At 41.2% G+C, this 14,431-nt stretch overlaps 1 protein-coding gene across 1 annotated transcript in view; it reads right to left on the reverse strand.

Annotated features, from left to right (window-relative positions):
• YARS (tyrosyl-tRNA synthetase) overlaps positions 1 to 14,431 on the reverse strand; it is a 31,362-nt gene that overhangs the window by 7,060 nt on the left and 9,871 nt on the right. The window contains exons 4-8 of the mRNA XM_018057918.1: positions 11,483 to 11,612; positions 8,532 to 8,612; positions 3,681 to 3,773; positions 1,627 to 1,762; positions 1,089 to 1,174 (exon numbers count right to left, since the gene is read on the reverse strand). Of these exons, the coding sequence (XP_017913407.1) occupies positions 1,089 to 1,174; positions 1,627 to 1,762; positions 3,681 to 3,773; positions 8,532 to 8,612; positions 11,483 to 11,612 (526 nt within the window). The remainder of the gene's footprint in view (positions 1 to 1,088; positions 1,175 to 1,626; positions 1,763 to 3,680; positions 3,774 to 8,531; positions 8,613 to 11,482; positions 11,613 to 14,431) is intronic.

The raw sequence follows: 14,431 nt of genomic DNA on the forward strand, positions 1-14,431 counted from the left end.
CCTATCATGGCATCCTTCCTCTCCCCATCAATACACTCCAGCTTGTCAAATGAACATTACCAAACTTATTTTTGTGAGGTTTACTTGACAAAAAACCTCACAAAAAGTCCAACACAACCAAAATGGCCAGTGGCAACTGTGTTAGTGCAGATAAGCACATGTATCTTACCAAAGGTACTCAGAACGTCGGAGAACTGAATGATCAACTCCCCGGTCTGGACTCTACATTTCTGACGATGAGGCTAAGACCTCATGAACATTTCTGACAGCCCTGTCATACTGCTGATTCAGCCCACGTTCAGAGCCAGGTAAGACCCCCATCTCATCCACTATATGGTCATTACTCCTTTCCTTTATCATCTGGCCCTGTCTTCCTCTCTCACAGTGGCCCCCTCGCCTTGTGGACTTCAGTCAGATTCTAAACCACTTGTGAGTCCCTAGATACCACGCTGCTTCCTCTTACCATGTCTCACACAATGAATTCCCTCATGGGTTTCCTGAAGAACCCCTAATGAGTGAACAGTGTGTGAACGTTATTCCCTCCACAAAGCTTTCCCAGACAGCCAGTTAGTCACTTCCTCCCGTTCTATTTCTGGACCATGTATACATGGTACAGTAAGCAGTAAATGACATTTATTTACATGTCATCCTCTCCTATGGACTATAGGAGCTTCACGAAGATTTAATCCTCTTCGTAATGTCAGCCCCTAGCATGGTGCCAAACATAAGGGCATCTAGTAGGTCTTTTGTCAAATTGTCGAAATGAATAGTAGTCTCTCTTCTGTTCTTTTATAGTTGTGTCTCTTTTCTGAACCTTGATTTGGTACCTGAAATGCTTCATCTTGTTGGGTTTGGTCCTTCATTCCAGGTTAAGTCCTTTGGAGAGTGATTAAGACACCAACATACTAGCTTTCTGCCATTTGCTAATCTACTCCACGAACCATCTGAATCCTCATCTGAGCCATTAACAAAGTATACAGCCTTGAGATCATCATGACAGAGCCCTATGGCAGAGAGAAACTTGGTGAGACCACACGGAGAGGTTTGTCAGAATGAGTTCAGTGGGGATTATCCTCCTCTGGTATTACCTCATCAGCAAAGTCCTTTTCCAGGTCCAAGTAAGCTGTGTAAGTTTTGTTTCCACCCCATTTTTCATCTCGAAGGATCACAAACTCTGTAAGAAAAAGGATCCATGCCAACAAACTCACAGACAATGGCGAGTCAGCATCCCTGGCCCAAACGTGTATTTGTAGTTTCTGCAATGTATTTTAAACTTGATCGTACAGTATTTTATTGTTTTTTAAATTGCATCAGTGGCAGTGTTGTACACCCAGCTAGCATCCAAGCTCAGGGGAAACAACTGTGTCTTACATATCTTTTGTATTTCTCTACTCCCCATGCCTGCCACCTTCATTTCTACCACTCATACCCACCCTGACACCCCACTTAGAAGGTACTCTGGTCACAAACACCCAGACATCTCAATGATATCCCCACTTCAATCACACATTAACGTATGAGAAATCAGATCAGAGAATCAGAGAAGCCAGTCTCTGGAGGAAGACTATGAGAAGCCACAGGGATGACCCAGCCTAAACTCTGAGAAGAAAACAGGGAGTATCTTACCAGACTTGAGGGGAAAGAGGACATGTCTGATGAAGGCCAGAACGCCGTTGTTCTCCACATTCCCTGGCTCACAGAAGGCCTTCTTCAGTTTTTTCTTCACATCCTCTTTCCGATCAAGCAGATCAATCTTGGACTCCTAGAAGCCAGGGAGGAGAGGAGGACCTCTTGTGGTTGAAAATGAGAATATGCTCAACTCATCTGTATTTTAATTTTTTGGACAAAGATGTAAACATTAAATGACTTTAATAATAGCAGAATTAATTGGAGTCAAGGACCACTCACTATACTACATAAAAACATTTTAATTTTTCTCTGTTCTTCCCAGGCCTTGTTTGTAGCATACGGAATCGTTGCAAATTTATATCTAGAGAATAAATGTACTTGGGACTATTATCACAAGTACTTCTGATTGGCTACCTAGTCTTCACTTGTAGATTTTATGTTGTATTATATTCCTAATTTTTAGTGATAATAGAATTTATTTAGCAGTTTCTAAACTGTCAGATTTGTTCTCATCTTTACAAATTATATACAATGCTACAACGAACCTCTTTGCAGAGGTCCTCTTGCCTTCTCTAGGATTACTTCCTTAAGCTACCAAACACTGCTGGGCCCCAAACTGTTTTCCGACAGGCATACACCAAGTGACACTGCCATCCTCCATGTGTGAGGAGACGTTTCCCAGCAATCACCAACACCAGGTATTATTTAGAGCCTTTGTCTTTTATAGGGCAACAGGCTTTGTTTCTTATTTTGGAGTGAGTGAGCTCATGCTCATTTGTGTCCAGTGGTTACCAAGCTCAGTCAACACAGGACTGGATGTGAATCACCTGGGGTGCTTAAAATAACATAAACTACTGGGCCCCACCCAAAGCTAATAAATCAAAATTTCTTGGGGTCTACCCAGGTATTTGCATTTTTAAAAGCTCTCCATGTGGTTCTGATGCAGTCACGTTTTGGAACTGATGCTGGTGCTATTTCTAGGATGAAGACATGGTAAACGTGACCAAATAGGATAATCTAGAAATCAGACTTAAAGAACTAGATGAATGTCCAAAAATGACTTCAATTTGAATCAACTAGTAGGCTGTCAAAGAAAATAAGATTCCTGAGTTGTTCCCCAGAACCACTTTATCAGTGCGCCCAACACAGGGGGTGCTGGATTCAATCCCTGGTCAGGGAACTAGATCCCACATGCTGCAACTGAGAGTTCGCAAGCTGTAACAAAGATCAAAGATCCTGTGTGCTGAAAACAAGACCTGGCACTGCCAAATAAATAAATATTAAAAAAAAAAAGAATCTCTAAGGACAGGGCCTTACTCTACACATACTCTCTCTCTTTTATAAAAGTTCCCTAGGTGATTCTAAAGATCAACCATGTTTGTGAACCCAGAAGCCAAACTTCCACATCTTTGGGTTCTACCAATTCTTCTACTCTGTGCCCTTAGTGATCAGAACAAAAGTGTACCTTCCCCAAGCAGGACTTTAAAATGTTAAGACACCGTATTTATCAAAATCATCATATTAAATACCACTGTAAGAATCAAAGTGCTAACTGGTGTCAACAAGGACCTACTGCATAGCACAGGCAACTCTTCCCAATATTCTGTAATAAGTTACGTGGGAAAAAAAATCTGAAAAAGAATGGATATATATATAACTAAATCACTTTGCTATATACCTGCAACACAACACTGTGAATCAATTATACTCTAAAATAAGTTAAAAACTAAATAAATAAAAAATATGTTACTTGGTGAAATGCAACTGTAGCCTTCTCATTAATAAGGCTGAACTTTGTCATAATTGTATGGCTGAAGAAGCTACTTTTGCTTGTATTTCTTATTAGTAGCAGTAAAACTTAAAATTATAATTGGATCCCATCAGGACTGCTTCAATACTCAAGAACCACTGGAATTAACTGGATAACTTAAGATTTCTTATGGCTTAAATATTTGTGCATTTTAGTTAGCCATGTTACTTTTCTTTCTAGTCCTCAATTTTTTCCTCTTTTGCTAAAGATTTCTCAACTCAAGTCAGAGCTTGTAACCTACCTCTTCTGAAGAGCTCATTTTGCTGCCAGTTAATCCTGGAACCATAGGATTCATCAGATGGATTCGTTTTGAGTAACCAAGTGCAGGAAGGTACTAAAAAGTTAGAGAGAAACACACAAAAGCAGATGTTAGTATAAATTCCTCCCCAGTGCTCCAATCTCATCTAACCTGGCCTGTCACTTAACAGTTTGATATATGCCTTCCAATCTTTTTTTCTACTGAATATATAACTTTTGAATGGTTATCATAATACGAACAAAGCTTTTTTCCCCTATTGTCTATTAGTATTACATCATGAACCTATTGGACTTACTCTACCCACCATAAACAACTCTATTAGATAGCAACCAGTGTAGGGTTACAAATCAGGTGAGTAGGGAGGCAAGGTGACCCCATACCCACCCTGGCTTTCTCTTTGAGGGCATTTTTGTTTTCAAACTGAGTGCTGAGAAAAAGAGACCAAGCAGAGAGAAGCAGTCTTGACTAAGCAGAGGAGACAGAGGATGTAAGGAGGCTAAGGATTTGGAAAGGGTTCCAGAGTGAAGAGGCCCTCCAAAAATCCCAAAGTGCTCCAATGCTTTCTTTTAAAAAAAATTTATTTATTTTTGACTGTAGTGGGTCTTTGTTGCTGCAGGCAGGCCTTCTCTAGTTGCAACAAGTGGGGGCTCCTTTTTGTTGCGATGCAAGGGGTTCTCACTGCGGTGGCTTCTCTTGCTGTGGAGCACAAGCTCTGGGTTCACGGGCTTCAGCAGTTGCAGTGCATGGGCTCAGGGGTTGTGGCTCACAGACTTAGTTGCTCCACGGCATGTGGGACCTTCCCAGACCAGGGATCAAACCAGTGTCCCTTGTGTTACAAGACAGATTCTTAACCACTGGACCACCAGGGAAGCCCCTCCATTGCTTCCTTAATTCAATCACAACTGTGCCAGAATTCAGAGAGACATAGGGAAACCCAGCAGAGAATAGGCTCTGGGAGGTTGGAGACTTGAGCAAATTTTAGGGGCTGCACAGAGCTGGGGAGGCAGAAGTTGAAGTTTAGGTTCAATCAAAGCACAGAGGGCTTTGTGAATACCCTGAGGTTTCATTTCAGTTTGAGACCCCAGAAAGGCCACATCCTAAGGTAAGGTTTACCTCACAGGAGTAAGGTAGACCTATTCTACAAAGCCTAAAATCCACCCTTGACAGGATCAAAGTGATGAGTCAGTAATTTAATAGCCTACAGAAAACACAGCACTGAGAGCAGCCACAGCATATTTATGGTGTCCCTGATACAATAAAAAAGTACAAGAAACGGGAAGCAGAAAAAAAGTGACTGACAGACAAGAGGAAACAGGCAATAAAACCAGACACAGAAACAATCCAGATACTAGAACAAGCAGATCAGGATGTCAGAATAACTGTAATTGGCGTATTAAAAGAAATAAAGGAAAAGATGAATGAAATGGATAAAAGATGGAGAAATATAAAAAAGAACTGGCACCTATTAAAAAAAAAACACAAACAAATGAAGTTCTAAAATGGCACAGTACAATAGTGGATGGATTCAACAAAAGACAGGATTAATGAACATGAAGAAAAGTCAACAGGTAATATTCAACTAAAACACAGAGGAACAAAAAAGGGGATACAAGTTCAGAGTTAGATCTCTGGATGGAAAACCAATGTCCCGCATGCCCCGGGGCATAACTACTGAGCCCACCTACCACAGCAAAGATCCACATGTTTAAACTGAGACCCAGTGTGCGTGTGTGCATGCTTAGTCACTGCAGTCATGTTCAACTCTTTCCAACCCTATGGACTGTAGCTTGCCAGGCTCCGCCCTCAGTCCATGGGATTCTCCAGGCAAGAGTACTGAAGTGGGCTGCCATGCCCTCCTCCAGGGAAACTTCCTGACCCAGGGACTGAACCTGCGTCTTCTGTATTACAGGCAGATTCTTTACTGCTGAGCCACCAGGGAGGCCCACAAGACCCAATACAGCCAAATAAATAAATATTCTTCAAAAACCTACCAAACAACAAAACAAAAAAGACAGTTAAAAAAAAAAGATGTTCTCAGATAAAAAGAAAGCTGTAAGAACTCCTTACGGACATCTGCATTGCAGACACAAAACCCAAAGGAAGCTTCAGGCTGAAGGAAACTGATCTTGGATGGAAGCACAAAACTGAAAGAAGGAATCAACAGTATCAGAAAGGGTGGTGGTGGTTGTTTAGTCACTAAGTCATGTCTGACTTTCAAGACCCCAAGGACTGTAGCCCATCGTGCGCCTCTGTTCATGGGACTTCCCAGGCAAGAATACTGAAGAGGGTTGCCATTTCCTTCTCCAGGGGATCTTCCTGACCCAGGGATCAAGCCAGTGTCTCCTGCATTGGCAGGTGGGTTCTTTACCTGGCTAAGCCACCAGGGAAGCCCATCACGAAGGGTAAGCGGTGGTAAATATACATGAAAATTGACTGCTTAGAAAACCATTATAAACAGGTCTTTGGGATTTAAAATATACGTAAAACTAAAATATATGACAACCGCACAAAGGGCAGGAGGGCATTAAATAAGGTAAAACTGTTGTAGGTTCTTGCATTGTTGGGAAGTGGTAAAAACATCTAACTATTATGAATTACAAAGACATGCAATCTCTAGGACAGGGCTGGGCAAAACTTTTCTGTAAAAGGTCAGATAGTAAATATTTTAGGCTTGCTGGGTGATATATAGTCTCTATTGCGTATCTTTTTTCATTTTTTTTTTACAACCCTAAGAAAAAATACAAAAACCATTCTTTAAGCTTCTAAGTCATACAAAAACAGGCCATCAGCTGTATCTCTGTTAGAATTATAAAAGGTTCAATTAAAAAGTAAGCCAACTATACTTTATATATATGCATGCTGCTGCTGCTGCTGCTGCTGCTGCGTCACTTCAGTTGTTTCCGACTCTTTGTGACTCCATGGCCTGTAGCCCGCCAGGCTCATCTGTCTATGGGATTCTCCAGGCAAGAAGACTGGAGTGGGCTTCCATGCCTTCCTCCAGGGGACTCTCTCTCTTTCTCTCTCTCTCTCTCTATATATATATATATTATATATATACATATATATAATTTATTTACAAGGATAAGACTTCTTGTTGTTTCTATGCTAAGTGCCTTGCATACTTACGTGTACTAGTTACTATAACACTGCTTTGTTTTGTATTTTGCTACAATTAAAACCCCTTTTTCTTCTTTAAAAAAAATTTAAGAGATAAAATGGAATAGAAAATACCTCAATAATAGTAAAAACCTTACATTGTAAACATTTCCCCATTTATTAAATATATCTAAAAACCATTAAAAAATGTTACATAGGGACTTCCTTGGTGGTCCAGCGGCTGAGACAGTACACTCCCAATTCAGGAGACTCAGGTTCAATCCCTAGTCAGGGAACTAGACCCCACATGCTGTAGCTAAGACCCAGCGCAGTCAAATAAATAAATTATTTTAAAAAATGTTATGTTATATCCCACTGGAGGATTTATCTTAATGTATTTAACTAATCCCTTGCCACTGAATACTAATTTATTTCTAAGTTGTGCTCTAAATTGTGGTGTGAGCGCTCAGTAGTGTCCGACTCTTTCCAACCTCATGGACTGTAGCCCACCAAGCTCCTCTGTACATGGAATTGTCCAGGCAAGAATACTGGAGTGGGCTTTAAATTGATAACATGATAAATACTTCCATACAGAGCTCAAGTTGCACTTTTATTTTTTTAATTAAAAAATTTTAGAATTTTTTTGCATGATCTCAGTTCCCCAACCAGGAATTAAACCTGGGCCCCAGCAGTGAAAGTGCCAAATCCTAACCACCAGGGAACTCCCAAGCTATACATTCCCCCCCTCTCCCTACTCCAACCAAGTTGCACTTTAAAAATTATTTCCTGAGGACCCATTTGTGTAATTATTATTAGGACAAAGTGTAGAAACATTTCAGAGGCATCAAATCACCCATCAGGAATTTACATTTTCACTGGCAGTATTTTCTGTACTCCCTTGCCAACATGAGGTTTTGAGAAGCTTTCAAAAATACCAACCACTTCTCAAAAGCCCTTTTCAACTTATTCAAGTTATTTCCCAGAAAAGAACTATTAGGGGTTTGTGCTGATTTCCTCTTCTAAACCCCGTTAAACCTCATTGCAGAGAGGAGTGGTTTATGTAAGATTCAGAGAAATATGGACCAAATGCTCTGGGAAAGAACAATAGTTCTATCTGGTGGTGCCTTTCCCTGGAAACGAGCTATTAGGCAAGAAGCAAAAAAAAAAAAGGGGGTGGGTGGGTGTGGTGAATAAAAGAAGAAGAAAATCCAACAGGCCTGAGGGCAGCTTCTTGGTGGCAGCAAGAGTACAGGCTTTTTAGTCAGATAGACCTGAATGCTAGTTCCTGCTCAGTCACTAACTGTGTGATACTGGACAGCTTTTTTATTCTCTGTGCTCAGTTTTCTTATCTGCAAAATAAGGAGAATAATACCTACCGTACCATATGATTGCGGGGACTGGCACATCCAAGAAACTCTAATGTGGACTTCTCTGGTGTTCCAGAGGTTAAGAATTTGCCTTCCAATGCGGCAGGTGGGTTTGATCCCTAATTGGGAAACCAAGATCCCACATGCTGCAGGGCAAATAAGCCTGTGAGATGCAACCACTGAGCCTACATGCCCCTACCAGAGAGCCCACGTGCTCTGGAGCCTGCACACTGCAACGAAGATCCCACGAGCTACAGCTGAGACCCGACCCAGATAAAAACATAAAACAAAACAAAGAGAAACAAAGAAAGAAACTCTAATGTATACCTCTGCGACTCAAAAGAAAAAAGACAATAAAGAGGACGCTAACCTTCTCCGCAAAGGTGAAAATCTTTCTCTGATCAACGCCTCCAAACTGGGCATCCACTTTCAAATATTCTTCATCCAAGGCCTGTTGGAAGAAACACGCGAGCATGAACTCCTACTGTATTTCTTCTACATGGGTCTAAGAGATCAGAAACTTTTGAAAACCATTAGAATTTTCAGAAAGTAAACCAGGCAGCAAATAAGCAGCACTCAGTCTTCCTGCTGGCTTCAAGAGCTGGACACACATTTGCTGAGTGCCTGCTGTGAACTCCACTCCATGTGGATACCACAGGGTAAAAAAATACGAAGAGTCTCTGCTCTCCGGAAGCTCACGATCCTGTAGGGAAGGGAAGGAAAGGAAAAAGACAAAACTATATAAAAGACGCTTACTCTTTGGAAGGAAAGTTATGGCCAACCTAGATAGCATATTGAAAATCAGAGACATTACTTTGCCAACAAAGGTCCGTCTAGTCAAGGCTATGGTTTTTCCAGTGGTCATGTATGGATGTGAGAGTTGGACTGTGAAGAAAGCTGAGTGCTGAAGAATTGATGCTTTTGAACTGTGGTGTTGGAGAAGACTCTTGAGAGTCCCTTGGACTGCAAGGAGATCCAACCAGTCCATTCTAAAGGCGATCAGCCGTGGGTGTTCTTTGGAAGGAATGATGCTAAAGCTGAAACTCCAATACTTTGGCCACCTCATGTGAAGAACTGACTCACTGGAAAAGACTGATGCTGGGAGGGATTGGGGGCAGGAAGAAAAGGGGACAACAGAGGATGAGACGGCTGGATGGTATCACTGACTCGATGGACCTGAGTCTGAGTGTACTCTGGGAGTTGGTGATGGACAGGGAGGCCTGGAGTGCTGTGATTCATGGGGTCGCAAAGAGTCGGACACGACTGAGCAACTGAACTGAACTGATGCTCACATCAAAGGTACCCAATTAATGAGGCAGCCTGCGACAAGTGTCAAATAACTGGCATTAAGAAGCAAGTGCTGTGAAAGCGCAGAAAAAAGGGGCAAGACTGAATTAGCAAATAAACAGTTACTATCACTTATTACATGCCAGGCCTAGTGCCAACCCTGTGGATGTGAGTCACACCGAGACCCATATTCTGCCTCCATGAAGTCAATTAACTAGCTGGGGGGAAAGACACATAAACAGGTCATTTCAATACAGCATGCCAAGGGCTAACTTACATGTTCATTTAAGGAACATGTTAACACAAAGAAATGTTTATCTCTATCTGTTCAGCCTAGTGGTGGTGAAGGCTAGAATCAGACTGTGGGCTGAGATTGTTTCTGAAGAACATATAGATGTTTTACACCAAGGAGAGGAAACAGAATGTGAAAGGCACAGGGGTGTGAAATATTTAGGGAAACTATGACTAAGTCAGTCTGAAAAAGCATAAACTCCAAGGCATGTGGGAAGTGGTGAGTGATGAGGTTAGAAAAGTTGGTCAGGACACTGAATGTCATGTGAGGCTACCTAGCATCATCCTGGCCACTGAAAGATTTTAAGGAGAGAAGAAGCACAATTCATGTACTACAGGAAATCACACCAGTGAGACGGCAGAATGCAGAGCTGTGGCCTGAGGGCTGGAGACAAAGAACAGCTAGAAAGCTGCTGTGAGAGTCCAGGTAAGAAATAACAATGAACGAAGTTGGTGAGGGGGCTTCCCTTGTGGCTCAGCTGATAAAGAATCTGCCTGCAATGCAGGAGACCTGGGTTTGATCCCTGGGTTGGGAAGATCCCCTGGAGAAGGGAAAGGCTACCCACTCCAGTATTCTGGCCTGGAGAATCCATGGGCTGTATAGTCCACAGAGTCGCAAAGAGTCAGACACTACCGACTGACTTTCACTTTCAAGTTGGTGGGGATGCAGAGCAAGAATGAATTCAGGAGATTTTTAAGAAGTAGGATTAATAAAATTTAGTTTCTGATTGGATGTGGGGGGAAGAGGAGGGAGAAGAAGAGAAAGGTAAGCAAACAAGACGCAGAACAGCACTGTCTAATAGAACTTTTGGTGAGGGTGAATATGTTCCACACCTGTGCTGTCCAACAGGTTAGCCTCTAGCCACATGTGGCTTGTAAGCAACCTAAAATGTAGCCAGTAGAGCTGGAAAACTAGAATTTTAATTACTTCAGTAGCCACATATGACTATGACAAGAGGCCACCGTAACGGACAGTACAGATCAAGAGTTCCTGAACAAGAGAAGACTTGATTTTCTTTTAAGTCTAAAAAAAAATTATTTATTTTAAAAATTTTAACGTATTTCATTAAAGTTTAGTTGATTTACAATGTTTATTAGTTTCTGACATACAGCAAAGTGATTCAGTTTTACGTATATATACATATATTCTTTCTCAGATTCTTTTCCATTATAGTTTATTACTAGATATTGAATATAGTTCCCTGGGCTAGAGTAGGACCTTGTTTATTTTATACACAGTAGTTTGTATGACTTGATTTTCTTATATCAAACATTAGAGAAATATACAAGGGAGAAGAAAAGTCTATCGACATTTTCATCCCACCTTCCTGAGCTAATAACCAGTATCAATAGCTTGGTTTGAGTTTTTCCATGTTTTCTCCATGCTCATACAAAAATGCACACACATGAAATATGATGTGTTTGTTTTGCTTAATGGGAAACAAGATCATGCCTAAAATTTATTTTCACTCATCACTCTGAAATTAATGTTCTTCAATTAAGGGATCATGACTACTGTAAAGAAGCTATGTGAGATGAGAAGCGTTTTAAAGGACAGAGAGGTAGGGGAAAAAGTCAGAGTGGTCTAGAAGTCTGGGGGAGGGGCTGTGGGGGGAAGGTAGGCCTCCGGCAAGGTGAAGCAACAGCCAGGACATTGGTCTAACTGGGGCTGAGAGAGAGGTTTGTGACTAGTAGTTAGGATCAGAGCAGAAAAGGCCATAGGTGACTCCATCCCTCCCATACCTGCAGCCCCGGGTACAGCAGGCCACTCAGCAGAGGGTGCTCCACTTGCTTCACCACCTCGGCTCCAGCTTTCTTGGCATCGTGCTGTGTGACCACGGAAGAGAGGCGGTAGACATCCAGCGTGTACTCTCTGAGAGGAGACAAGAGGAGACATCTCGAAGACGGGGCCCAGGTCTCAATGCAACCCTAAAAGTGTGTTGTTAATTCACTCTCCTGATCTTAAGACATTCAGAAAGAATCAGTTCAGTTCAGTCGCTCAGTTGTGTCTGACTCTTTGCGACCCCGTGGACTGCAGCACGCCAGGCTTCCCTGTCCTTCAACAACTCCCGGAGCTTGCTCAAACTCAAGTCCATCGCGTCGGTGATGCCACCCGACCATCTCCGCCTGCTAGTTTCTAAATGTAAGCAGTCCATCCTCTCCTGAAAATATGACTTAATTTTTATATTTTTCGTTTTTAAAAATGGATTTAAGTTAATCTTTAATCTTTCTCTTTGCTTAACTCCTAAAACAGGGCTTCTCCGCCATACCCCTCTACTTTCTTCTTCAGGATGCCTATTACATAAATGCCAGAATTTCTCAGTCTATCGTCATGTCTTTTTTTTTTTTTTAAACTTAAATACATGTAAGGAATAATGAACAATATTATGACTAGACTGCCCATCACTCAGTTTAAGAAAAGGGACCTAGGGAATTCCTTGGTGGTCCAGTGGTTAAGACTCCACACTTCCAGGTTAAGACTCCACAACCAGGTTCTATCCCTGGTTGAGGAACTTAGATCCCACATGTATAGCCGGAAAAAAAAAAAGACTTAATTACTTCTCAGGCTCCTGTGCACTCCTCCACAATCCTTCTTCTTCCTTCTCCAGAGTAACCATTAGCCTGAACTTTTGTATTTCTGTCCTGTTTTATAGTATGTTTGGATCTCTAAACAATGTGCTATAAATATTCTTACATTTGTATCCTGGTACATATGTGCAAGTTCCTGTATATATGCTTAGGAGTAGAATTTCTGTGTGACAAGGGATTTGCATCTTGAACTTCAGTTTAAGATAATGTCAAACTATTTTCCAAAGTGGCTTTTAATCAATTTTATTACTTAATAAAGTTTTGCCATTAAAATATTATTTATTTAAATTAAAAAATTACTTATTTCTGGTTGCACTGGATCTTTGTTGCCGCTTGTGGGCTTTCCCTAGTGGAGCGGGGGCTGCTCACTGCGGTGGTTTTTCTTGTTGCAGCTTGCGGGCTCTAGGGTGCTTGGGTTTCAGTACTCGTGGCTCAAGGGCCCTAGAGTGTGCAGGCTCAGTAGTCATGGTGCATAGGCTTAGACGCCCCGAGGCATGTGGAATCTTCCTGGACCAGGGATCAAGCTCATGTCCTCTGCATTGGCAGCTAGACACTTAACTACTGGAGTACAAGCGAAGCCCAATTTTTGACAACTGGTTTTGCAGTTTTTGACATATAATACTCCTTTGCCACTTATATATGTTATAAATATCTTCTCCTAGTAGGTGGCTTGTCTTTTTATCTTACTTTTGATGTAGTGGAGGTTTTGATTGTAGTAAAGGTGAATCCATCAATCTTTTCCTGTGATTTGTGTTTTTGGTATGTCTTGTTTAATTCTCCCTAACCCACAATCATAGGACAGTCTTACTCTATGTAGTCTTTTAAATGTTTTATAGTTTGGCCTTAACAGCTAAATCTTTAATCCACTTGGAATGAAGGGATCATTTTCTCCCCCAATATGGATAGCTAAAAATCTCTGCATCATTTTTTTCTTAAAAAGTTTATTCTTGCTCTGCTGACCTGTACTTCCAGCTCTGTCACATATCAAGTTTCCATATTTGTGAGGATCTATTTCTGAACACTCTTTCAGTTGTTTATGTTTATTCTGTTCCAGTTGTTTATCCTATCTCCATGCTATATAAATGACAAAGGACTTGGCATCTAGAAAACACAAGGAACTTTATAAAAAAAAGTGAAAAAAAAAATGGGCCAAGACACTTACACAGACACCTGACGGACAGAAAAGGAAATACAAATGGCAAACAAAAACTTGAAAATAATTTTTTTCAATACATATTTTCAGATATTTCGCCCTTACACTTGAATGGTGGTTTGTGTAGGTACAGATTTTTAGGATGGAAATTCCTTTCCTTCAGAATTTTAATGGCTCTGTTTCATCCCCTTTTAGTTTTCAGTGTTCCTTTGGAGAAGTGTAGAACCATTATGATTGCTGTTATTTTGTATGTGACTTTTGTCTCTTTGGAAATCTGCATATACTTTTTTGTTCCCAGTGCTTTAAAATTTCAAAATACGGCACTTCAGTGTAGGTTTATTTTCATTCATTGTATCGGGCACTCAATGAGCCCTTTCAGTCTGGAAATTTATGTCTTTTAATTGTCCTTACATGGTTTCATCAACGACTTCCTTCCCTCTGACTTGGTTTTTCGTTTAAATATTGTGCCTCTTGGCTCTAGTTTTGCCTTTCCCTTTTTTCCCACTGTGGTCTGTGAGGCCACGAACACTACAATTCAAGTACATACAATTCAAGGAGCTTCCTCAAGGTACGTGTAGTCTTCAGTGTTCCTCTTATCATCTTTTACAGATTTTAAGACATTTATTTAAACATTTAGCACCTCTGAAACCTAGATGACTATTAAAAATTAAGGCACATTACATTAATCAGCAGCATTTAAAATACATCTTAGATTAACTGAATATAAACCTCTTTGTACTCCCACTTTCACTTGGTTCCCGGCCACTGAGTATTCTTGACCACTGAGTATTCTCGACTGAGCTGAACACGTGTGTTCGTTGCTCAGCTGTGTCTCTCTGAGACACCATGGACTGACTAAATACCAGAGTTGGGGCTTCCCAGGTGGCGCTAGCGGTAAAGAACCTGCCTGCTAAAGCAGGAGACCCAGGTTCGATCCCTGGGTTGGGAAG

This window comes from Capra hircus, chromosome 2, assembly GCF_001704415.2.
Source record: "Capra hircus breed San Clemente chromosome 2, ASM170441v1, whole genome shotgun sequence".
In the NCBI taxonomy this organism is placed as follows: domain Eukaryota; kingdom Metazoa; phylum Chordata; class Mammalia; order Artiodactyla; family Bovidae; genus Capra; species Capra hircus.